At 57.3% G+C, this 25,852-nt stretch overlaps 1 protein-coding gene across 7 annotated transcripts in view; it reads right to left on the bottom strand.

The window, feature by feature from the left end:
• The window catches only part of DYSF (dysferlin), a 200,057-nt gene that overhangs the window by 80,866 nt on the left and 93,339 nt on the right, over nt 1-25,852 (bottom strand). For all 7 annotated transcript variants that reach the window (XM_072937578.1, XM_072937574.1, XM_072937576.1 and 4 more), the window contains 9 exons: nt 24,657-24,849; nt 22,373-22,528; nt 18,977-19,108; nt 18,726-18,892; nt 17,745-17,859; nt 17,395-17,500; nt 16,998-17,140; nt 15,038-15,211; nt 56-149 (listed from right to left, as the gene is read on the bottom strand). In XM_072937578.1, the coding sequence (XP_072793679.1) occupies nt 56-149; nt 15,038-15,211; nt 16,998-17,140; nt 17,395-17,500; nt 17,745-17,859; nt 18,726-18,892; nt 18,977-19,108; nt 22,373-22,528; nt 24,657-24,849 (1,280 nt within the window). The remainder of the gene's footprint in view (nt 1-55; nt 150-15,037; nt 15,212-16,997; nt 17,141-17,394; nt 17,501-17,744; nt 17,860-18,725; nt 18,893-18,976; nt 19,109-22,372; nt 22,529-24,656; nt 24,850-25,852) is intronic.

Below are 25,852 nucleotides of genomic sequence, written 5' to 3' on the forward strand. Positions count from 1 at the left end.
ACAGTTACGCACCCACCCATGTCACCCTGCAGATGCTCCAAACAATGTCACTTACAGTCGAAGATGCAGGAAATCGTGGGTCTGTTCACGCCAAAGCTCAAGGTGGAGACGGACGTGGAATCGTCACTCCTGTCATCCACCACGCCGCCCTGGAGACACAGAGCTGGTCACAGCAGATCCCGACCCCAGAGCCTGGGAGGGGCCAGGAGACTGGCTCGGGAAGTCAGGTCCCGGGGTCCTTTAGACAGAGCTCCTCGCCTGCCGGAAGCTCTGATTTCACTAGGGGAGTGTGTCCTCTCTGACAGTGCCCCCAGACCCTAATGTCAAGTCCACAGGGAAATTCTTCCCCCTCTCCAGTGGTGACCAGACAGGCCAGAACGGGATTTTGAGTTGTCCCAGCCCAAGAGGTTAGAGTTTGATAGAAGGCAGGACTTAATGGGCTCTCTGGGGTGGAATCCGGGTATCTGCCTCGGGTGATGGGCTAAGGGGAGCCAGAGTCTGGAGGGCCCCACCCAGCATCTCTGTTCACACGTGTGGACACAGCGCTGATGCCAGAGACATACAGGCACTTATCTGGGCCCCCAGCTCCAGGGAGGGGCTGCCCTGCATCCTCCACGGCTTCCACCAGCTCCTACGTGCTGACAGTCTGAGGAAGCCTCAGGCTAAGGACAGAAGCGGAGACGGGGTGGGTCTGCACTGGAGCTCAGAAGATGTGCATAAAGCTAGACGCTCAGTCCCCTCAACTCGCCCTCATTAGTGCTGGGCTCTAACCACTGGACCATCGCCCACCTTCCCTGGACAGAGGCCCACCCCCCGATGTAGTGCACCCCTCTACCACCACCTCTGCCACACCACAGCCCCTCATCGGGCTGCACCATCTGGGGGACTCAGAGACCCCGCAGGGATCAAGGCCCCAACCAAAATAGGAAATGTGCCAGTCACACCGCAGCCCAGCCTCCCAGACTTGGCTTCTGTGCCATGAGCTCCACCAGCCTCCCAAGGCCAGGAGCCCAGCAGAGGGACTGGAGAGCTGGACAGCCTTCTCGCGCCGTCCGCTCCCTCTGCACTCCCTCTCACCTCTCCTGGCGCTGTCCCCTGCCCCGGCCCCCTGCCCAGTCCCTCTTCCCAGCACACAAGCACGCACACACCCTTGAAAGAAAACCCCAGCCCCCATGGCCTTTTCATTCTGCACAAGCCCACCCAGAGTAGCCACTCCCCGAGGCCGTTCAGCTGGGCCACCTGACCTCCACCTGCATTCGTTTCCAGGAACCTCGACCTCTCCCCAGACCCTGCAGCTACACTATCCGTCCATGCCTCCAAATACAAGCTGCTCCCTCACCGACATGCTCCTCCTCTCAGGGCCCAGCCCCAGACCTCCGGTCCAAGAAGCCTCCCTGGGTGCTTGCCCCCCAGCTTCTGATCTGTCCACACCCAGGGCCAGAACCAGCCGCATTACCCACTTGGCTCCCGGCCTGAATCCTTCCGTGGCTCTCACCTCCTAAAGGGTCCCGGTCAGAACCCCAGTGACCTGCCCCATCTTCCCCATCCAATACCCAGGCTCACTTCCCCTAAACCTGCACTCTGCAAAGCTAGCCCAGACTCACACCTGCCCCCATCGCAAGCTCCTGCTGTCCCCCAGCCAGAAGTGCCCATCCTGCACATCTCAAATCTTAGGACACCCAGGGAAGGCCTGCCCCGGTCACTCTGGGTCCACAAGGAAATGCATCCTACAGGTGTGCCGGGTCATCCTCTGCCCCATTCACAATAGGGCCCACAAAACACATGCACGGGAAAGACATCTTCATCTGCTCTCCCAGGGGACCCATTGAGGTCTTATGACAACCAGGAGGGTTCTGGCTCTCACCACAGCACACCCTCTTTTTGACAGGGAGATACAGTGACCCCTTTTCCTTCGGCCACAACTTCAACACAAGCTCTAGAATCCGATTTCTTGGGGTCCAATTCTGGCACTGCCATTTACTGGCTGTGTGACTTTGGACAGGTTGCTTAACCTCTCTGAACAAGTCTCTCTGTAAATTTGGGAAATCTACAGTATCCATCTCAGAGAGTCGCTGTGACTGTAAAGGAGATAAATTACACGCTGTGTTAGCACACTACCTGGCACCACCGTAAATGTTCAATAGATTTGCTATTAATGTTCTTACGAGAAAAATAAGGCACAGAGCTGGGGAGCAGGTCATAAGCTATGAAGTTGGTCATTGTGCGCAGGGGTGGTATTTCTATATCCCATATTTGTTCAAAATTATTCCAGGAGCTGGAAAAGTGGACATTTCAGCCACAGCCCTGGGCAGAAATCAAAATCAGTCAGTTGGGCAATCAATCTCTCCCTGCCCCCCACCAACACACACACACACACACACACACACACCACACACACACACACACACACACACACACACACACACACACACACACACACACACACACACACACACACACACACACACACACACACCAGGAGAGCAGGGTAACAGGGAGGGACGTCATACTACAGACAGAGAAGAACCCAAAGGCCTGTGTCTGAAACCCTCCCTCCCGGCAGGTGTGAGCCCTGGGCGTCCTGGGTTCCCGCCAACAGAGGCGCTGGGCCCGGTCACGTGGTGCAGCACCAAGTCCAGTAGCTAATGGCTTCGGCTGCCAGGCCTACGAGGCCGCACATAGAGCCGGACCCAGGGGTCCAGCAGGCCGCCCCAGGCGGGAGGTGCGGAAACGCCAAGGAAAGCAGGTCAGGACGCTGGAAACAGGGCTTGGCCAGCCCCCAGGTGCAACAACGCTTAGCGGGCAGCTCAGTGCACCTTGGCGGGGGACGGGCTGGAAGGCCCAGGACTTTGCAGCCCCTCCGCCTCAGCCTGGCCACACACACGTGCCCCCCACCTGCAAACAGGGCGCAGAGGTGAGTGCGGGGGGGACCCCCACAGGCCCCAGAATCCCTCTCTCCCTCCAGGTGCAGGGACCACCGTGCTTGCAGACTGCGGCCCGGGCACATCCGCACCCACCTCGCACCTCCTCTAGAGGGCGTCCCTGAGCCGCCTCCCATCAGCGCCACTCCCACCAAAGGGCCTGTCTGGGGCTTTGGCAGCACTTCCTAGGTCTCTCTCCAAAGGCAGGGCTCCCCCGCCTGTGCTCAAAAATGGTGCCCCCTCCCTGGGATTTCCACAAAGGCCGGGGCCAGGTACCTCAGACCCTGGTGCTGAGAATGACATCCTTCAGAGGGAGAACCAGCGTTCTCTCTGGGAGTGGCCCTCGCGCTGCCTGACTTCTCCACCTGTCCTGCCTCCACTGGAGGGGCCCACAGCCACCCTGCCCTGGTCCACAGGGCCTCTTTCCACACCCCACCCCCATCTGCCGCCCAAGTGTGGCCCTGCCTCCACCTCCCCTCCCCTCCCCAGCTGAAGGAGACAGACAGGGATTGCTGGGAAGAAGCTGGGAGAACCAGGATGACACATACACCTGGAGCCCGGCTGAGGGACCCCCACTAAGTTCAGTCCCCGCAGGGGAGCCCCAGCCCAGCAGTCTCCCTGGTTCCCACGCTGGGCAGAATTCCACCCACACAGCGGCCAACGTCTTTACATCCTCTGGCCCCCTGTCCCTTCCAGGCGGACCTGGGCTCTTCACGCATCCCCTTCAGAGCTTGGGAGCAGAGGGGAGGCCGGCCCTCCCTCAGAGCCGCACTGTGGCCTCTGTGTCGAGTCTCAAGCAGGCAGGACACCCCCAAACAGCCCCATGGCTGCTGCCTCCACACTCAAACCAGCTGAGCACGCAGGGTCCCCTCTCTCACCCCCAGGCCTCTTGCACATAGCTCTCTCTGCCCCACTCTTTCCCTGGCTTTTTTCTCAGGTGTCCTGTCTTATCTTCAAGGTCACCCTGCAGGGATGAGTTAGGAACCCCTCCCATGGTCTCCCACAGAACCCCAAGTTTCCCCCTTACTGCATATACCACTACCTTGCATTGTAAATACCCTTTACCTGTCTGCCCCGCCCACAGAGAGCTCTGTGAGGTTTCCGCTTGCACCCAGCACCCACACAGCAGGTGCTCGGTTAATAACAGGAGAAGGAGTGAATGAAGGAAGGAAGGAAGGAGCTCACATCTCAGGTGAGGGGAACAGAGCATAAGCTTTGGGGAGAGCTAGTGATGAAGGCCAGCCCGTCGCCCAGGTCAGGGGATCCACCTGTGCCTCAACACAGATAATCCAATGCCACACTGTCTCCACTTTGAAGCATATTTTCAGTTTTCAGATGTGGACGTGTGTGGCTCACGTTCAGGAAATTTCTCTCAAAGCAAATGATGAAGCCTCGTGAAAAGCTGGTTCAGGAGCTTCTGGGAAGCGTCTCCGCCTCCTGTCAGCCCTTCCCTTCGGCGTCCCACCCGTGTTTATCGGACACCTACTTTGTGACCCCGTCCCACATCCGAGTTGGAAAACAGTTGCTGCTCATGGAGGCTTAAAATGTCCCCGCCCCGGAGGGACCGTCCCTGACCACGTGCAGCGTCACACAGCCCAACCCCACACGCCCTCACACTCACAGTGGCCCTCTCAACTCCTGTTCAGCTTTCCCTTTCCCCACAGCACTCGTTACCCTGCACGTGTGCTCCAGCAACACTAGTGTATGGTCTCCCTGGCCCCCAGAATGTGGGCTCCAGGAGGGCACTCACTGCCTTTGCTCTTGAGACGGGCAGACTCTGCCACACAAAGGCCAAGCGACTTAACCATCGCACGACAGAAAAGCGGCCGGCAGCCCCCGAACTTGCCCTGCACGCTCATAGATGTTCATTTTATAGGCCCTGAAGCTCCGATATACGGAACATCCAGGATGCCGACCCCCAGGCATTGTATGTGCACCGGGAAGGGGAAGGGGGGAACGTGCCTGGAGCTCACTGTGTGGGTCAGAGAAAGGCAGCTGGGGGTGCCCCTGGGAAGCCCCGTTTCGGATCCCTCACTGTTAAGTGTTCATCGCGGTAATACCCACCGCATAGGGTTACTGGGGAAAATGCAGGGGTTTTCAGCATTGGCACCACTGACGTTTTGGGCCAGGAAATCCTTTGTGGGGACGCCCTGTGCATTGCTGCATGTTTAGCACCATCCCTAGCCTCTACCATTAGATGCCCATAACTGTCCCCGTCCTTCAGTTGTGACCATCAAAAATATCTGCAGATGTTGACAAATGTCCCCTAGGGGTGGGCTGGGGGATAGAAATTGTCCCCAGCTGAGAGTCACTGGTAGAAATTAAATGAAATGCACCCACAGCACTTAGGAACCTGGCACATAATAGCACTTGCTGGTGTCAGTTTAACTCTTTCATCTAGAAAGTCTCGTGCTAAACCATACATTCCACCACCACCCCTTAATCCCTGCCCTCTGGCTTTCTTTAAGTTTAGAATCCATCACCATTCCCCCTGCCGCAGGACCTTTGCACAGGCTGTTTTCACCACCTGGAAGGCCCTCCAGACAAGCTGACTTGAGTTCTTCCCTCTGCTTAGTCATCACAGAGGCCTGGACACTTCCCTGATGGCCCTGCCTTCATCAGCAACCCCTACTCAGCCTCTTCTAGCATCTCTCCTGCATCCATCTCTCCATGTGCATAGGTAAGACCTGTGCTTTCCTTGATCCCTGACACCCTGCCCAGAGTCTAGCACTTAGTAGGCAGCCAATGAAGATTCATCACATGAAATGAGTCACCAGCATCCCTGCCCTCCAGCACATGCGCAGCACTCAGGTCTAAGTTCCCAGGGGAAGGGACAGACATCAGACAGCACCCTCCCACCCTCGCAGGGCTCAGGGACGGACACCACCACAGAAAAAGCAAGGGCTGTAGGCTCACTTACACCCCAGGATGAGGCCATTTGTAGGGCGGAAGGGAACAGGGTGGGCCCTTGGAAGGTGCCATTCAGGAAGGAGAAAGAAGGGTGCTGAAACACGGAACAGCAGCACACTGGAGGCCTGCCCCCCAGAGCTTCGGAAAGGGTTGGCTAGAAGCGTGAGGCTGGGGCAGATCAAGGCCAGGAGGAGGGCTGGCTTCCTTCTGCTCCCACTTGGAGCCCTGAGCAGAGCCAGGCTGCGGGGGCAGCTAACGGTCTGGTTTCCACCCACCCAGCCTTCAACCCCACTCTGTACTCACACTCTTCCCTAGCCCCAGGCCAGGCCTGGGGCATTGAGTTTCCCACAGTCACATTCCTGCCTCCATAGCTCATGCCGATGCGACTCTCAGGCTGGGGCCGGCAGCCATGCGGTCTGCGGCCACGCACTTGGTCTTGGGGCTGGCTGTGGGAGGGATCCTGCCGCTCGCCCGGGAGACTGGGCGGCCTCCAATCCGCTGCTGCCCCGCTGGCGGCCACGGTTCCCCGGAGGTGCTGGAGCTCAGGAGTGTGAGCAACTCTCCGTCCCAGATGCTAGGTCTCCCCCAGGGGTGCCCAGAGCCAGCGGCCAAGCCCACCGTATGTGCTGAGGGCTGACATCTCAGAACCCCAGCCACCACACTGGGAGGAGGTGGGCAGGCTCTGGGAAAACAAGCAGCCTGGGAGGGGACCCACCTAAACGGGATCCAAGACCAAGCACCAGACCACTGGCATTTCTGAGATTCTTTCTGCACCCGGGTCTCTGTCACTCGCATCCCGCCTCCCGCACACAGAGCCTAGAGGTCTGGTTCAGGATATATGAAGAGGAGGCAGGAAGGAGGCAGAAGGGGCAAGAGCAGAGGTGGATGCAGCAAAAAAACGGGTTGAACACTGGGTCTCCCTGGGGCTGGTTAAGAGGCGGCCAAGACCACAGCAGCCACACTCATGGTGGTCAGGAAAGAAACGACACCTTGGAGGTATTTCCAGGGGCCACCAGGGCACCCCCTGCCCCAGCAGAGTCAAGCTTATGGGTTTCAGGGACCAGGTGCCCTCTTCGCTCTATGGGAAGGACTCAACTCCCATGCATGATGGACCCAAAGAGCACAGAGGACAGAGCTGCTGGGAAGGGTGCTACTGTGGGGAGCCCCATATCTCTTCATGTATGTAAACAGGATCGGAGGACCCCCAAGAGCAGCAGGTGCCGGAGCCAGCTCGTGTGGCCCAAGAGAGATCATTCTATTTCCCGCCATTTGCAAGCCGGCTGCTAAGCACAGCCCTTTGTGAAAATTAAATCCTATAAATTTATAACTTCAGAAATAATTTTTAAAACAAAAGTGATAAATACTCAGACTCATCACTTCCAAATTCTTCCACTACCTTTTACTATTATCCTGCTCCTGAGGGGATTTACACCTGGAGTACGTGTGTGGTGGAAGTGCTATATAAATGGTACACATAACAATGAGCAAAGCCGGCCTCCTCCCATCCCCACGTTCAGTGATCTCACACTGAGCTTGAAACTGGCCAAGGCGGGGAAATGTACACCGTGGAAATCAGCAAATGCTACAAACAGAGCTGGATTTCTTCTCTGGATTTTTTTCCCAGAGAGTCAGTTGTTCAACACTGACCAGCACAGGCCAAGGGTGACCTGTCAGGATCGCTCCTTCACCTGGCTCTGCAGGGACACCACATGACAAATGACAACATAAACTGCCATAAACCCCGCCCAACCCGCCATTATCCCTAAGATTCGTCATGATGTTTGGATGAGGAAACACCACCAGAGTAATTATGACTTGTTTTCTCTGTGCCTCAGTTGGCTTCTCCATAAAATGGGAGCACTAAGAAAACCCTCCTCTTGGGATTACCCAGAGGCCTACATGAGATATTTCATGAACAGGGCAGAGGGGACTGGCTGACACATGATATGTGCCCTAGAACAGTTGGCAAACTTCGTCCATAAAGGACCAGAGAGCCAACACTTTCACATTTGCCGGCCACGTGGGTTCTGTTGCAACTACTCAGGGCCGCCAGGGCAGGACAGCAGCCTTAGACAACACACACAAAGACAGGGTGTTTGCACAAGCAGGGCAGAGGGCCAGACTTGGCCTGTGGACCACGGTTTGCCAACACCTGCTCCATAAGGGGAGGTTATTCTTTTTGCTGAGTTATCATCTCCATCTGATAAGTGAGAAAATTGGATTCCAGAGGTTAATGCTTTCCCTCAGGTTGCACGGGAAATTTGCTAGCAGAGCCAGGGGTCCCCCAGGACACCCTCAGGGCTCTTCCCAGCTCCCGAGTCCCCATCAGAACTCAGCACCTGCTCAGGGATCTGGGGCAGGACAGGACTGAGCTCCAAGTCAGGGCCTTGGGGAGCCCATGCCCGTGTTACTGCCCTGGCGGCCCCGGCCTCAGCTTCCAGGGAAACTCCACACAGGCTGGCGAGCCGGGCCAGAGGAGGAGAGCCCTGTAAAAGAGGAAACCGGGAACGCACAGCCCTCCCTGCCTAATCGGGGCTGATTGCAAGCTTAAGTGGAATAGCAGGCGAGGGTGCAACCCCATTTAATTTACAGCGGCAGCCAGGGCTTGACAGCAGCTGCGAAACTCCTCGCAAAACTACCGGCCAGCCCCCGGGGAGCCTGGGAGTAGACTAGGAAATCTGGAGAGTGCACACTGCCACGTGTGGGCTGGCGTGAGTATCTGTGTTTGCGTGTGCGTGTGTGTCCCTCTAGGCTTTCCACATCTCTGAAGTCTGCAGAGAAGGCTCCAGCAGCTTTCACGCCATGCCAGAGTGCCTCTCTCATCAGGACAACTGTAGGTCCCAGTCTGCCCGGAAGGCTCCCAGCTCATGCCTATTTTCCAGCGTGATTTTTAATAGTGTCCCAGACCAGACAATAAATTGTAAGGTCACCCTAGCATCTGTGGATGCAGACCCTCAGGCAGGTATAATGACAACACAGGGGCACCTGTCCCATCCACCTAGCTGTGATACACACTCCTGAGCAGCCACACGTGCCCGTGTGCCGGTGTCTGGTGTCAGGTACACGGACGGACACACAACTGGACCCTCCAGGCTTCAACATCCAAATATTGAGCAAGACCGACCCAGAGTCCACCCATTTAGGGGATGTACTCAAATGACCCTTCTACGTGGGGAGCGGGAGGATCAGAGAGGAGAGCCGGCTCGCAATCCACCCTGTAGCACAATGCCAGGTATAGAACAGGTGCTCAGTTAGCACGTTCGAGAAACACAGAGCCGCCTTCCAACGGCCCACGGAGCCAGCCAGGGGCCTCAGTTACTTGACAAGGCAAACTCCTTTCAGCTCCTAGGTGCTGCCCTTGCTCAAGGTACCCACTCAATGAAGCAGGCATAGGCACCCTGCACACAGCAGGGTTTCATCCTGGTCCAGAGATGGCCACACCCACATCTGATCTCCTTTTTAGGCAGCACAAACTCCAAATTACCCTTCTCTGGCACCAGTCTCTCCCTGACCCCCTTCCTAGCATTGCAGACTCCCAGCTGCCCTTCCCTGTCCCCTGACTGGGGCTGGGGATGCCTGTCTCCTTGGGTCCCTCTGCACCTCAGGTCAGGACTCAGGCCCCTGTCAACCAATCGGAGGCTTCCTGGGTGGGGGCAGTGGTGCCCACTCCTCTTCAGCTGCCCAGCTGCTCCAGGGAGGCCAACTGGCCTGGCTGCAACACGAGGCAGGGGATGTCCACAGCCAAGGGTTCCAGCCCAGGATGCTCCGTGGGACCCCATTCAGAGGTCCTCTGTGCGGGGAGGACTTTATGCCCTAATAGCACAGTGGAGAGATGAACCTAAGGAGAGAGGGCAGAAGAGTCTGCTGCTTCGGCCTCGGTTCTAGAACTGACTCATGCTGTGCCATGGGCAAACTCCTTCTCAGGCCTCAGTTTCTTCTGGGGTCACATTAGGGGCTCAGAGTTGTTCTGTAACATGGCAGCCACTAGCCAGGCGTGGCCATCAAGCTCTTGAAATATGACCAGTGTGACTGGGGAGCTGAATTTTCCTATTTTAATGGCTTTCAGTGTAAATTTAAATAGCTGTGCCTGACTAGTGGCTACCATATTGGACAGTGCAGGTCTGGAACCTCAGTCTCCCCAGCTGTAAAATGGGTATAATTGAGCCTTCTGGGGTCACTGCAAGGATGAAATGAGACAATGTACATAAAGCTCTCAACCTGGGCTTCGGCACAAGGTAAAATGGATTTTAGTCATTCTTATCCTCTTTTGGATCCTGGATTTGCTTGAGAATTGGAGAAAACCCTGGACCTTACGCCAGACTTTACCCACCACAGACACACAACACACACGTATATCCCATGTGTGCACATGCCATACACATCAATGCACACTTGCACGTACATATCACACACGCACACATATCATGTGAGGCACATCATACACAGGCTGACACATTCAGACACACGTGTACACACAGATCACACAACCACACCCTCAACCTCGCATCCAATTCAAGCAGCGCCAAAGCCACGTGGAGGGGGCTTCCAAACATGAGAGTTCCCCCCAGCTCTAGAAATCCCCAAGGCTCTGTGCACATGTAGCCTTGTCTCCATCTCCTCCACTCCCTGCCCAGGCTCAGGCATCTCAGAAAACCCTTCTCAACACTCAGGGCCAACCACAGAGACAGGGCTCTGGAAAAAATCCTCACGCATGGAGGGCAGGCCCAGGGCAAGGGCCATAGGATGGATTCTGTGAGCTCATCCCCGGCAACCATCACCAGAGTTCTCCGCGAGGCCGGTGGCGTCGGGAGGGGGTGACTGGGTGGGAGCCGGCGGTGGTGGCGGCGGCAGTGAGGGGTGTGGGGCAAGGAGAGGGAGGCTGGATGGAACACGCTATAATAGCAGCTTTGTACTCTGCTGCCCAGCTCCCTGGGAAAGCCAGGAAGATTATGAAACCCGGTGTCTTTGGGAATGCCAGGATATTAGCTGGAAAAAGAATAATACGAAAATAAAATAATGCTCGGGATGGAGACAGCAGACGATTAGCAGACAGAGCCAGGGCCTCCCGCTCCTCTGAGGGAGCCAGGCTTGGCCCCAGCAGAAGGTTTCAGGGAAAGGCTGCCCGTGCTAATGAGCAGACAGGGCCTGCCTTCCAGCAAGACGTCTTCAAGGAGGGGAGCTGGCAAGTGAGGCCCGGCTTGCTGGTGGACGCGTGAGCCAGGGGAGGGGTGGTGGGAGGCAAGGGAGCGCCACAGGCCTGATCCTTGAGCCCAGAAGTCCAGAAATGTCAGATTACCAGGAAGGCCACCTGGCCACCACCCACAGTCCTCCAAGCTCTGCTCCCCAGGAGCCTCCAAGGAGCCTCCGTCCTCAGGCACTGTCACTCTGCAATGACTCTTCTTCTGCCCTCCAACACTTCAAAGATGCAGATTCTGTTGGGTTTATTTGCATTTACATGTGAATATCCCTCTTCCTAATGAGACAGGAATTCCCTGTGAGCCAGGCCTCCACCATCAGATCAAGGATCATTAGAAGAAAAGACCCCTTTTGCCCCATCACGGAGCAGGGAGAACACGTCCTCTTTCCCTGCCTCCCTCCCTAGGACCCTGGCCACATACCTTCAGCCAGGAACAGACACCCTGCCACCCTCAGAAAAGCACACAAGTAGAGGGCCGATGTGACTGCCTCCCTCATCTTCACGAGGTACTATGCACCTGACTTCCTTGCTCCCCGAAGATGATCCTTGGACCGGCGGCATGGGCATCGCGGGAGGCTTGCTAGACATGGAGACCCTCAGGCCCCACCCAGACATCAAATCAAGAGTGTGCGTTTTAACAAGACCCCCCGATGGGCCCTACATGCATTAAGGCTGAGAAGCACCTCGTACATGTGTCATGTCCTTAATCCTTACAAGGACCCTACCTAGGATGTGATGACTTCCGTAAGTTTGGTAGCAGTCACTAAGTAATGGCTGAAGCAGAGGAAGCAGAAATCAAACCAATCCTGAGCAATTCAGAAGCCTCACCAGCCCCACCACAGTCTTGTCAAGTAAATTAGCAGGCATTAGGGACCAGCAGGCAAAGGCCAGTACCTGGAATAGGAGATCGGTCTTGGCACCCAGAAAACCCAGCCGTCTGCCCCCATGATGCACTCTAGCCCCAGTGCGTTGCTGGGGCATCAGTCCCTCCTGGGACAAGGGATGTCCTCGGTCCTGGCAGGAAGCATGGAAAGGTGACCACGGAAGGGGTGTGCATGGGTGTGTGTGTGCGTGCGTGCGTGCGCACACGTACACATGCATGAGTATGCTGATGGGGGCTCCTTGACTCAAGTACAGAGTGGTCCAGACGGCTCCCGTCCAAATGCCGGGCACACCGAAGACTGTGTCCCCCAGCTCCGGGTTTGTGGGATCCAGCCGCCCCAACCAGTCTGCCTCTGGTTCCCTGTGTCAGCAGAGCTCCCCTGGGACTCAGAGGGCCCCACTGAGTTGATTCCTTCCTCTCATTACAAGCGAGTCACATCTATCACAATCAGCCACCTTCCCGGGGCTGCTCACTTGACATTCATCCCAGCGCTCCCTCGTAACATTTTCTCCCACACCAAGAGTAAACGGATTGGTTTCTCTGTTCTGGGAAATGCCCCTCTTCATTCTCCCAGTCACCGAGCCATGCAGGCTTGGCAGTGGGTCCCCCAGCCCTGCTCGTCCTCTTCCCTTAGATCCTGGCCAGCCCCGGAGCCATCCACGCTGCCTTCCACGTGTCTCCCAGCACCTCTGGCCTCACGCCCTCTCTCCTCCCAGCCCCTCACCTCGCAGCTGACGCTCAGCCCCCACGCCCGCCTCCGACCCTGGGCCGCCTGGCAGGCAGCCGCCAAATCCATCTTTCTCACACAGCACTTCACTGTGTGTGTCACACTTGCCAGGGCCAACCGTGAACTCATCGCGGCCCCAGGCCCACCCCGCCCCGTGGCCTGGCCATGGGAGCAGCACTACTGTCCACCAGAGGAGCCTCTGAGACCCGTTTGACCCTTCCCTCTCCGAGCCCTGATACTCCGCCTCCCCTAGCTCCAGTCCCACGGCTCCCACCCCAGATGGTCACCTCATCCCAGGTCTCTACCCAAGACTCCCGGTGGTCTCCCTTTGAAAGGCTCTCTCTCCCCAACCATCTTCCACAGACACTTATTTAATGGCCCCAAGACCCAGCTCTGACCAGAGCACTCCTCTTCCGCTCAACAACCCACACTTGCTCCCTACTGTTCATTCAAGGGTCCTGTGGTTGTCATCTGTAGCTCTGCCCAGCACTGTTGTGCGTTTTTTTTTTTTTTCCTTTCCAGATGCTCTTCTTCCCAATGTAGTGGGGCTGTCAACCACAGAAAAGGGGCATGACTCAGGACAGTCCCTCAGAACATTCTGTTCCTCACCCTCGGGCCCAGGGGCTGGAGGTGGGGGGTGTGCACCGCGCCAAGCAGAGCCAGCCCGTCACATACAAGACTGTACCGGCGTCGCCGAGAAGGCACGCTCTCCCCTCCCGGGTCTCCAGCTGTGAGGGAAGCGGGCGATGCCTGCCGGGCTGCGCTGTTTTACGGAGTAGGGCTTTGCTGGCTGTAAAGATGGTGTCAGCCTTTTGTCACGGGCACCATCTTTGCCACCACATGGAGCGAGCTGGTGTGAGAACGGGGCCAAGACAGAGGAGCGGGTCCGAAACACCGCGTCCCAGGGACACCGTGTGAGCCCCTATTCCCGCCAGGCCTAACGCCTGGTTGCCCTCTTGGTGAATCAGAGTCCCGGCAATCTGAGCCCTTAGGCTCTTTTTCTCTCTTCGGCCCACTTGAGTTGAGTTTCTGTCTGGCTCCCGAGGGGACAGGCACCCTCAGACCTAGCCCTGCCTTGGAGGTCTGCCCAGGTCTTTGCTCCTCACCCCTCGGCTGGAGCCACACATCCTCCCCGCAGTGCTGCCCTGTGCACAAGCCAGGCCCTTTCTGATGAGACAAAGGGAGCCCTGCCTTCCAAGACTCCCTGGCTGCAGCTGGTCCAGTCTGGGGGACAGCTCCATCCAGCTCAGGGGCCCAAGGAGCCAGAGTTCTGTGGTCTCCTTTCAGCCTCCCCACCACTTGGCCCTCAGACCCGGGCTGGGGGGTTCCCTCCAGAACCTCCGACATCACCTGGCCCCTAGAGGGTTTCCTCTCCCAAACTGTCACCCCTGGGCCTGGCCCACCATCAAGGCCTGAGAGTGATGGGACCTCCAGGCCCTGCCCGCTCCCCTCCCTGGGCACTGCTGGCCTCAGCTCCCTTTTCTGTAGCCATCCCATCGGATCACGCATCTGCCCTACTGTACTCCCCAGCCGAGAGCTAAGGCCAACTGCCCCTCACCCAGACCAGAAACCCTCTCACACACACACTGCTGGCTCACACAGACACACTCAGATTCTACCAGGCAGTGAAGTTGGTGGGACCTGCTCCCCTGGGTCACGGCTCAAAGCCCCCCGACCAGGGGGCAGGGAGTCCTGGCTGGATTTCAGAGGTGCCCCCTCCTGGGAACTGACTCCCAACTCTAGGAGTCCCCAGACCAACAGAACGGGGACAGGCTGCCTCCTGGCCCTGACTGCCCCTGTGCAGACTGTCCAGGAAGGGCCTGCTCATCTCTTAGGGAGCACGTCACCCAGACCCTGGGGAACCCTGGGCTGACCCCCACTCCACTGGCTCCAGGAAGTACACTCAGGCAGGACCGCCCACCTGGAGTTCGGTCTCTGAGGCACCTCTGTCCCCAAAATTCCCAAGGATGCCCATGAGAGACCCTCCATCTCAGGAGGACTCCTGTCCAACCAAAGACATTGGGAGTCACTAGGCCCCTCTGGCGACTCCCTTGGGCTAGGCCAAAGTCCTCCTGGCCCACTCCCAGGCCAAACAGCCTCTTCAAGAGGAGCCACGTCCCTTGGCTCCAATCACAGACCAGGCCATCCAAGGGCCGGAGCCCTCTCCCCTGCTCCCATCTTGATTACCAAAGAAGCAGCAGGTCTCCCAGTGCCAAGAAATAAGCTATTTTTTCTAGAAGGACACCTAGACTTGTGCCCACTATCCCCACATGACCCCTAGACGAACGGAAGCCAAAGTCTTGTCCTGAGGGCCCCTGCCCCCTCCCCTGCATCAACCCCCAACAGCCCTGGGAAACCAAGCCGCACCCCACCAACTCAAGATGGGCACAGTCACATACCAGGGCCCCCTCGAGGGCAAACACAGCTGCAGGCCCGGTCTTCTCCAGCGGCTCCATGCGGCGGCGCCAGCGGCGGCGGCGGAAGGCATCTGTCTTGCGATACTCCAGGTGGAACTTCCAGCCGAAGAGCGAGGCGTACTCCCAGCCCTCGCCCTCCGCCTCCGCCTGCCTGTGCTGCATCGGAAAACAGGGCAGACTGAGAGGCCGCTTGGCAGGTTGGCAGGGAGCCCTGGGTTGAGCTCCAGCTGTGCCCTTCCTGCTCCTACCCATCCTAGTCATCACCGTCCAGATGGGAAAACCCGGGAGGGCCACCTGGAGGAGAGGGGCTCTGAGCAGCTTCTGCAGCAACAAGAGCCCCAGGTCAGGAAATCAGGAGGAGAAGAGGCTCCCTGGGATGTGAGGAGATCCAAGGAGCCAGAAAGGGAAGGTAGACTGAGGAGTGATGAAAAACACTGGGCTTTTGGTTTGTTTGTTTATTTGGATTATGGGTGGATTTCGTGAATCCAAGGTTTTCTTGTCACTTCCTTTTTCATCTTCATATCCTGACTTTTAAAAATGGAAGCAGGCAAATAGAGGCAAAATGAAGAGCCCATTCCCCAGCCCCAGGCTGTTTCTGCATAAGGCTAGGCCTATGTCCGCTGTGGAGGGACCCCCACGCTTTTCCCAGGGACACTTTCCCCATCTGCTAGGAGCCCTGGAAGCCTCCTCCTACCCATCTCGTGACCTGAAACGACCCTCGGGTGCCCGTTCATGCCCGGGCCATGAGCTCAGTGACAGTGCTAGTCCCGGAGGCCGGCTGCAGCCCTCTCCAGGACTGACGCCGGTGGTGAGGGAGCAGGCGGGACACACCGCCCGGCAAGGCTTCGCCTCTGTCCCCTGGGTGCCCTTACAGGGAGAGTGGAGTCTGTCTGGTTCACGACACCAGAAACAGCTCGTTGCCCAAAAGCCTTGCCTCTCCTGGGACCCAGCAACATTCCTCCCTAGTTTCTCTGTGCCCAAAGGGAGAGGAAGGGACTTGGGCATACTTGGCCTGCCAAAGGCAGTTCCTGGACTAGGGGAGCCCCAGTTCTTGAGCCGAAATTCCAGCATGTGCTTGGGCAGGAAGGACACAGGCCAGGAGGGTTGTGGGAAGGCGGGCCCTCATGCTGTGCAGGACGCTGGCACCTGCGTGCCCCCAGGAGCAGGTGCACACACCGTTCACACATGCTCACTCTGAGCCTGTCTGTGTCCCGAGGGCACCTGGGCATGGCTGTGGGCATGTGTGCTCACACTGTGTACATGCCCTCTGGTACATGCCCACTCTGGCCCCTTGACCAGCTGCCCACTCATGCTCAGCAGCCCCCTTCTCCAAAGAATTACCCTTGCTGGATGGAGCAGGCTCCCTGGGGAGGGTATGTGCCCAGCCCATCCCCTGCACCTCCCAGCCAATGACTGAAGGCTCAGGTGGTACAAACCCCAGCCCCACTGTGTCCAGGTGAGGATGATCCTGCGGTGCTCGAAGTCTGAGCCTTCTCCCAAGTCACAGCTCAAGCCAAAGCTGACTACCTGAGACCACATCCTTGTTCCTGGCTCTCCTGAGAGCACTGTCTCAATAAACCGCATACAGCTGAATCTTTGTCTCAGACTCTGTCCCTAGCATACCCAGCCAACAACACATTCTAGGTATGCCTTTCTACCTTCCAGGTCTGTGCGTGAATTCCAAGTGAGGTCCCTTGCAGGGTCATGGGCACCTGGCTGTTTTCTGTCAATGAGCATCTCTGCCAGTGCTGGGTGTGATCTGTGAGCATCTGTGCTTCTGCTGGCTGTGAGCTATGCACGTGCTAGGTGTGATCTGTGAGCATCTCGCGTGAGCCTGTGACTTGTACATGTCCCCTGCGCATCTGCCTGTATCTGCGCCCTGCTGGCCTCCCCTCCCCAGGGCTTCGCCCCCTCACCCCTGCCCCCCACCCACTGCACTCACCCTCTTCAGTGCCTCCATCTGGCTGAGGTCCCTCCTGCGCAGACGGACCCAGCGGCGCCGACGGTGTGTGTAGTACATCTTCTCGGCGGGGACCCAGTGCCTCGGCTTCCGGTCCGGGGGAATGGTGATGCTGTACTCCCAGCCTGGGGGAGGGGCACCCATCACTCACGGCCTGGCCATTCCTGGTCTCTTCACGTGGGGGAATGTTCACAGACTTCCAAACGGCCACTGACTCCCAATTTGTAGTCTGGAATGAGGGCTCACCTAGGAAGTCCCCCACATGAAGCAGCCCAGTAAAAGCCAGTACCCCAGGCCCAGGGGCCCTGCACTCAGCTGGCCCCACCAGCCCATCTCTCGAGCTCCCCGGGGTGCTCACCGGGCTCCACGTGCTGCCCACCTTGTTCATCAACGGCCCGATTGAGGTCCGTGGACCACTCTTCATCTTCCCACTTCCAGCCCAGTGGGCACTCGATGTCATCCTTGGGGAGCACCTTCTCCCCGTTCTAGGGCAACGCAGGCCAGGCAAGGATGAGAAGAGACAGGTGTGATCAGGGAAGCTGAAAAGATGCAACTTGACAACGTACATTCTCAAAACCCCAGATATGACTCAGGGTCAGTGTCCGATCTGTGCCGGACTTCACGCCGTCCCTCTGGAAACCAGAGCATGGGGGCTAGGGACATGGGAGCAGGAGAGAAAATTTGTCTTCTCTCAGTGACAGGCCCACCTGGCCCCGACCACCTCCTTACCACGTCCGTGTAGTTGTCGCTCATGTAGATCCACTGGCCTCCAGGGAGCCGCGTCTGGTTCTCAAACACCTCTTCCACGAAGCTCAGGTGGCCCGCATCAGTGTCATGAAGCAGGCTGTGGGTGGGGCTGGGTCAGAGCCTCTGCCACAGAGACACCCCCACCCACCCACCCACGACCCCCTTCAGAGCACCCCTGGGGCCCGGGCCGACCCTCCTGCATCAGTGTCACCCCAACAGTAAGAGAGTTGGGGGAGAGAGAGGACAGGCAGAGAGCCAAGGGGACCCAGGGAGACCCTTGCGGACAGAAGAGAACGTCACCACCAAGATAAAGGAACAGAAAGAGGGGCCAACTGAAGACGCCAAAAACCCGGTGGGGAGTTGAAGATCAATAGATAGCGCAGAAATGTAAAATGTTATCAGGCTATGTACTTAAGTGTGTACGTGACTATGATATATGTTATTCTTCAATGCTCAAAAAGTTTGAAGTGTCTATGTGACTATGATATATGTTATTCTTCAATGCTCAAAAAGTTTGAAAAAAAAAAAACAATTGTTGAGAATCAACCAAACTGGACGAGAGAGAGAGGGGAGAAAAAGGTGGTGCTGGTGCTGAGGATGGAGAAGGACAGGTTGCTCTGAGAGGCACTGATAGAGAGGACCTCAGACACAGAGAGAGGAGTTCATACGCGGAGGAGGAAACGGGCTTTCTGCGGGGCCTTGGAGGAAAAGGCCATAACTGGTAAGTGCAAAGTTCAGTGGAGGCCAGCTTTGGTTTAATCGTAAAGGACTTTCCAATCATTAGCACCTCCCCGGGAGAGAATGCTACCTCGTGAGCCCCCGGTCCCGGGAGAGTTTGAGTGGAAGTCACTGTGACCAGTGCAGGGGTGGTGGGAGTAGACAGAGGAATGAATAGGGCCCAGGCCTTTCAGAGAAAGGGCTGGGGCAGACGGGGTCCCCACGCCCACCCCGCCCATGACTCACGTCTTCTCTGGACACACGAACCAGTCTCCAGCCCAGGTCCAGCCGGCCGAGGGGCGGAAGCTGTCCTTGGGGAGTTTGATCTTGCCTGTGACATCAGAAAACTTGGGGTAGGTGAGTCCCGTTGTACCCCAGTTCCCGACCAGGGCCAGCTTGGTCTGGTTCTCATACTGGAGAGTGAGCAAAAGAGAAGTGAGTGGGGCCGTGGTAGCTCGGGGGCTGGGAGTGGGGAGGGCAGGCAGTTGGGCACTCACGGTTTCGGCAAAGACGGAGAGCTTGCCCTCAGCAAACTGGTTGAACTCCTTTTCATCCACAGAGAGCCCAAACCAGAGCCTGACCCGAATCTGTACTGGCATCCGGGCTCTGGGCATCCCCTCCATCGGATACTGGGTACCAGAGAAGGAGAGAAACCCACAGTCCCCTTCAGGGTCAGGATGTCTCAACTTGGAGGGGGGTCTCCAGGCCTGGGCATACTAGCTGACACCCCATCAGGTGTGTGCCTTGTGTGGCGGGCTTAGAATTTCACGGAAGAGGGGTATACGGCTAAGAAACCTGCCAAAATTCCTTCCCATCAAAGCTGACTGCATCATCACCCACTAGGTGCCCCCTGCAGACACATGTCTAGACCAGGACCCCCATTCTCCCCTCTCCCAACACATCATCTCTGTTCTCTTCTAGAACAGCACTTCCCAGTGGAACTTTCTGCTGCAATGGCGATGGTTTACATCTGCACAGTCCAAGGTACTAGCCCCACGTGGCAAATGAGTACTCAGAATGTAACTGGTGTGACTGAGAAACTAAAGTTTTCATTTTATTTAATCGTAATTAATTTAAATTTAAATAGCCACAACCATACTGGACAGTGCAGCTCTAGAACACGTCTCTAAAAGAGATAAAAAGGTCCGAAAGGGGAAGAGGTTAAAGCCTTCCACTTCACTTTCAGTTTTTTTGTTTTGGGGTTTTTTCTTTCTTTCAGCTGGATGTTAGGGTATCGTCTGATATCCCTTCCCTTTCAAGTGTTTATCAGCATGTTAACCACTATTCACTGGTCTTTAACTGCTTTTTATCTTGAACCTTTCAGAAGCTCTGCCAAAACGGAATAACCACAACATCCCAACATAAAAAATGTATTCACCACAACTGCTTCACCATTTGCTTGAAATCAAGGGTCAGATATGGCCTGAGGAACAGAAGTTCCTCACTTGTGGAATAACAACACACGGTCCCTTAGTGGAAGCAACACATTAAGCACCCAGGCTTCAGGGGCCTGCGTGAACTTGGAGGAGTGTCTCCTCTGGGGCAGGGAGCTGCGAGAGATGAGACAGTCATTTTGGTGAGTTCCGAGTAGGAAAGGGAGGCTGAGGGAAGGGCTCTCTAACCGGTAGAGGAGGCCTGGGTCCCCAGAGGGAGAGCCCAGGCCAGGTAAGAGGATGAGGAAGGGGCGTCATGCCAAGTCATTCATAGTCTCACCCTTCACCCCGCCTCTCTGCCTTTGGTTCATCCTCAGTGAAGCCTGGAGGAGCCCCTGACCTGAAGTGTCACCCCTCGGAAACCTCCCCATGACTGTTCACTTCAGCCGTCCTCTCCCCTGGGGCGGTTAGCAGCCTTTTCCCCTCCAAACCACCAGCCCCAGGGAGATGGCAGGAATGCCTGACCCCCCCCTTCCCCCTCCACCCCCAGTCTCTCCCCTGCCCTCCCCCAGACGGGGCCAGGCTGCCGGACCCAAAATAGCAACAGCAAATAAAGAAATGTCTAGTTTGGGGCTCCTCTCCCTCTCTGCTGGTGCTCATTTTTTCCAACTTTGGTTTAAGTTAAGAAACACCAATGTTTTCTTGGTCTCTGCTTGCTGCCAACATTTTTGTAGAGCTTGCTCCGGAGCTACTGGTGGGGCTCATAAACTAACTCAGTGGGGAAGACTTCGAGAAACAATTCTATATCTTTTTTTTTTCCGCTTGAGATCAGGGAAGTTTTCCAGTTTGCATTTCCCCAAGGCTGCAGGGCCAAAAGGTCAGAGCCCGATGCTCACCCCGTTCACCGGGTCCGCCAGGCGCACTCCTGCAGCCCCACCTCCACCGCAGCCTGACAGCCCTCCCTGGTTAGCCCCATTCAGATGTGGCCACTCCTCCACTTCCTCTCCCTCTGCCCTACCAGGCGAGGAGCTGGCTTAGGAGGGAGGAAAGCAGAATGCTAGGAGGTTAGGTTCTCATGGGGAACATGCCCCAGGTGGGAAGGGCAGCCCACTGCCTGACACCCCCACCCTCTTTCTAGACAAGTTGGCTCTCCTCTGAAGTACCAATGACCCGCATACAGAGATCTGTTCATCCCAGGCCTTAGGCTGGCCTCCAGTCATGGTGCTGGTGGAGCCTCCTCTCCCCAAGGGGCAAGGGAACACCCCAGAGGGAAAAAGGGCAAGGAGGAGGGAAAACTAATATTCAATGATCACCCAGCTCCAGCAAGACCCATGACCTGTGTTACCTAATTCAGTCCTCAAAACCTGTGAAGGGAGCAGCCTGATCCTTACTTTATAGGTGGGAAGACAGCATTCAGAGAGGTTAGGCAATCTGCCCAAGGTCACACAGGATTCCAGCCTACCCCGCAACCTGTCTACACATCCTGTACCATTGAAACCTGTCCTCTCTGCCCACCCCAGGGGGTAAGAAGAATGACTGGTCAGTATATGAATAGATTGACCAACAGCCACTCAGAGGTTCGAGGCTAAAGTGAGTCCATGATGACTTCCTGGAAGAGGTGAGATGGGAGGAGGTCCTGGTATGGGTAGGAGGAGAGACATGGAGAGGGAAGGTGGAAGGCGAAGCAGTTTAATGATGCCAACAGAGCCGTGTGGAGTCAGTCGTACATGGTGAGGGGCAGGCCTGCTGCCCCAGCCACTCCTCCTCTAGCAGAGCAGCCTCAGTGACAGCCCTCCAAACAGGACCCTCCCTGGGCTGGGGCAGCCACAGCTCAGGGAGGGATTTCCCCGAACTGTGTCCCAAGCAGCAGGCTGCAGTACCCCCACCCAGCAGCCTGGGCTCCACGTCCCCACGTTAACCCAGAGAGGAGGACAGAGGGTCTCTGGGAAACTGCTCACTTCCCCACCAGCAGCCCCCAAGGCTGAGAGAAGATGGAGGGGGAGCAAGGATGGGTACTAGAGGAGAAAGGGCAGGAGAGGTGGGCGCAGGGTGATGGGGGGACAGGATTACTTGGCCCCAGTTCTCCAACGGGAGAGCCAGACAAGAGCCTTCTACAGGGAGGAACTTGAGCCCCAGCGTGACTCCAGCTGGAGTCGAACCCCACTGGAGGGTGGAGGCAGGTCTGTGTAAGGGCTCTTGAAGGCAGGGAGTAGGGGCTTAGGCCCCCACCAGGGAGGGACCTGGCTGGAGAGGAGCACAGCCTGGAGCCTCAGCCCGTCATTCCTTCCCAGCGCCCCCCAATTCCAGCTCTCACCTGCTCGCTTTCTAGACTAGGCACTTGGGATCTAGGACTTGGTGGGGGAGAGAGGACAAGGGAAGTCATTCTATGCAAAGCCCTCAGTTTCTTCTGAGACCAGAGCCTAAAAACGCTGAGTCTGACAGAGAACAGGAGGGGAAACAGAAGGGGAGCGCACAGCGCTGGGGATGAGAAGGCATGCGCATGACTTGAGAAGAACCCACTTTCAGAAATATCGTCTGCAGCTTTCCACAATTCTTGCCGCAGTGGCTGGCGCCCCGGCGGGAGAACAGGACCTCGTGGGCGGGCACCCGCTGGTACGCCACTCGCTTGTCTCCCTGCAGCATCCAAATGACGATGTCAGGCAGGCTGTTCTGGGGCTGGAGAGAAGACGGCAGTCAGGGTAGGGACAGGGCCACCCAAGCCCCCATCTTCAGCCCACCGTGAGCTTGTCTCCCCAGGCCTCTCCTCCCAGTTCCCACCCTTTGTGCTGCCCACCCCCAGCCGCCCCCTTGACCTCCCAGGGCTGGCTGGGCACCTCTGTTGTCAGTGGCTATGAGCCCCCCGAGGACAGGGCACCAGGCTGCCCCCGGCTCACACAAGGAGCCCGCCAAGAATTCACTGAGCTGCGTTCTCATTTTCTGGGAAGAGACACTCCTGCCTGAAGCCCTGAGCTTGGGTTCTTAGATCCCCTCCCCTGGTGGGCAGACAGATGCTCCCTGGGGGTAGACATCGGAGGATTTCATTTGACCCCAGAGATGACATCACATTCAAGATGCCACCCCCCCTTCCTCACTTCTGGGAGCAGCAGTGAATCCACAGACGGTGTGCGCCCTCCCAGGGGACAACCACCCCCCAACAGCAGAAACCCTTGAAGCCTGGCTTTTTTCTGGGCCTGGTGACACTGGGTTCTAAAAATGGTGACCAGCACAGAACAAAACTGCAGGGCCTTGAGCCCCTTGGAGCCTCCAGGCCTAAGAACTGCTCCCAGCTGCCTCACTCGGGAGAGATGGCTGGTTGGTTAAGTCCATCTGCTCCCAAGGCAGCTGAGCAGTGTGGGGCGGGCCTGGGTCTCTGAGCAGGGCTCCTGCTGAGAGCTGACTGCTGGCACCCTCCCCCTCCCTCAGCGTCTCCCAGGAGAGTCGCTTCATCGCTGTGACAAGCCCGCCTGGGAGGCTGGCACAGACAAGGAAATTCAGGCTCAAAGAAGTTATGGAGAAAGGTTTCTGATTCTAAATATGCGTTCCTAACCCCGATACCAAGGGCTCTCCAAGTGCGGTCCCCAGAGCAGCAGCAGCAACACCTGGAAACCTGCTGGAAATGCAGATTCTCAGGCCCTACCCCAGAGATACAGGATCAGATGGGCCTTGTACCCTGTTTTAACAAAACCTTCAGGGGATTCTGATGTACACTCAAATTTGAGAAATGCTCCTCAGTTTCCCTCATTGTCCACAGCGCTCGTCTCACCTTAACCCCTCCCAGCCACAACACAACCTGTGCTGAGGGTTCCAGGGTCTGGGCCAGGATAAGGAGGGAAGCCTGTGATCCACCCAAGGGGATGGTCCACAGCCCCTTTGGGGGGTCAGCCTGGGGCTGAACAACACAGTGTCCCCACAGGTAACTGGCCACAGACCCGAGGCCCCGCTCAGGGATGAGCCGAGAGCTGACTCTCAGGGACCAACATTTCGGGCTGCCTTCCCCTCCTGAGCACTCCTTCCACCTCCTGGACTTCACTCTCCCCTTCAACAAGTCGCTCCTCCAGAAGCCCCTCTCAGGCCCTGCCCTTCTCTGCACACTCCTTCTGGAGAGATCCTTCCTCACCATCTCCCCCATCCCCTCCCCAAGGGTCCCACGTGGCTCTGACCAGAGTGGACAGCAGTTGTGTCTGCCTGTGACATACGAGCAGACCTTTCTCCTCATTCTGGACAAGTCTGCGGCCTGCCTATTGCCCTGGGGAACTGGATGGGGGCATCTGCCCCAAGGGGCAGGGATGGGGGTACATACAGGTGCAGAGTGACTGCAGGTGCAGCCTCCTGAGGCCTGGTGCTGAGGGGCATCCAGGAGGGCAGGAAGCACGTGGCCCCGGGAGAGGCAGGTTTGAGGCCAACGGCAGACAGGTCGGTGGGGAGAAGAAGTCGGGTCCCTGGGGAAGCAGGCCCTGGCACTGGACCTGGAGCCAGGCGCCCTGCATCCTGGTCCCAGCTCTGTCTCTGACATACTTTGGCAGCGTTTATTAAGCACATTTCTTGAGCACATTTGGGGGCATTTATCGAGCACCTACTACATGCCAGGCTCTGTGCTGGGACCCACAATACCCAGTATCCCATTGTATCCTCTGTTCTCCTTTGGTGAATGGGGACATGGAGGCTCAGAGAGGTTAAGTCACCTGCCCAAGGTCACCCAGCAATGGAGCCAGCATAGCATCATGGTCCAGACAGTTCCCATGTCCCTCCCAGTTCTGATGCTCCTGGCAGGAAGGAAGGCGCCTCATCTGCCAGGGTTAGCTACCTCATCTGCCAGGGCACGCAGACGCAGGAGCCAGTCCTCAGCCTGCTCCAGGGTGGTGGTGAGCTCACTGTGGCCAAGCTTCAGGGCCTGAGCTGCCTCGGTGATCTGGCTCAGGTGACGGGTGCGCAGCTGGTACAAGTACTGGTCCAGGTGGGTGGCGGAGGGCATCTCTTGGACATTGCCCAGGGGCTGGCTGTGACAGAGAGACGGCATGTGAACTTTCCCAGGTCCAGGCACACACATGCATTTATACACAGTGCACAGGGCCCCACAACAGGCCTCACCCCCTCAGCCTACCTGCTGGGTGCTCCGTGTGCCCTGGGTGACTTCTCCAGCCTGATGAGAGGCACAGCCACCTCTTCCAGGAAGCCTTCCCCAATCGCACTGCCCAGTGTGCCTCTCGCTCTGAAGTCCCCCAGCCCTTTGTTCTGAGGCTGCCTGTCTAGAACTTATGCTCAGCCTCCACTTGGGTGAGTTCTTTCGCATGTGTGTCCCCTCTGCCCGACTGACTGCAAGCTCCCAGAGGCCCAGTGACCCCACATCCTCGTCATAGAGTAGAGGCCGATGCACTAAGCTGCCCTCGGCTGAAACGAATCCATTCTGTTGTAAGCACACTTTCTTCAAGAAGGAAATTTATGGACCCCTGACAAGCCACTGCAGACGCTGTGGGGAGGCCGGCAGCCAGCAATACACATGTGTCGACCCAGTGCGGCCCCACAACAGCCCTCCCAGAACCCTCTGCCTTGAGAAGCCTTTGGAGAGGAGATGGGGGGTACACACTGTCCCAGAAACACAGCCCTAGGCCCCTAAGTGGGGGGTTGGGTTTAAACTCAATCCTATTTGGAGGCAAAGAACTCTGACCCCCTCCCATCCTCTCCAAAGGCTGGGCTCCCTAAAAATCCTCCACGTGGCTCTTGCTGGGCGTACCAAGCCCCAGAGAGACCGGGGTCAGTCAGCACACACACAAGCATCGTACAGGACGGGACGGGCTGGATGGGGATGTCTGTGCTCTTCCTCACCAAGCAGGACCCCTCCAGCTTACCCCCACTGGAGGGTGTGGGGGGCTGCCCCACCCCCACCCCACCCCCACTGAGCCCTTGACTCCCAACCAGGACATCAGTCAAACCCGCTCGCCAGTTCTGCTCCCAGCACTTGCAGCCGCCCCCCCACCTCACGCTCCCCTCCCCGCGGTGTCT

Source organism: Vicugna pacos, chromosome 15 (genome assembly GCF_048564905.1).
Source record: "Vicugna pacos chromosome 15, VicPac4, whole genome shotgun sequence".
NCBI classification, from domain to species: Eukaryota; Metazoa; Chordata; class Mammalia; order Artiodactyla; family Camelidae; genus Vicugna; species Vicugna pacos.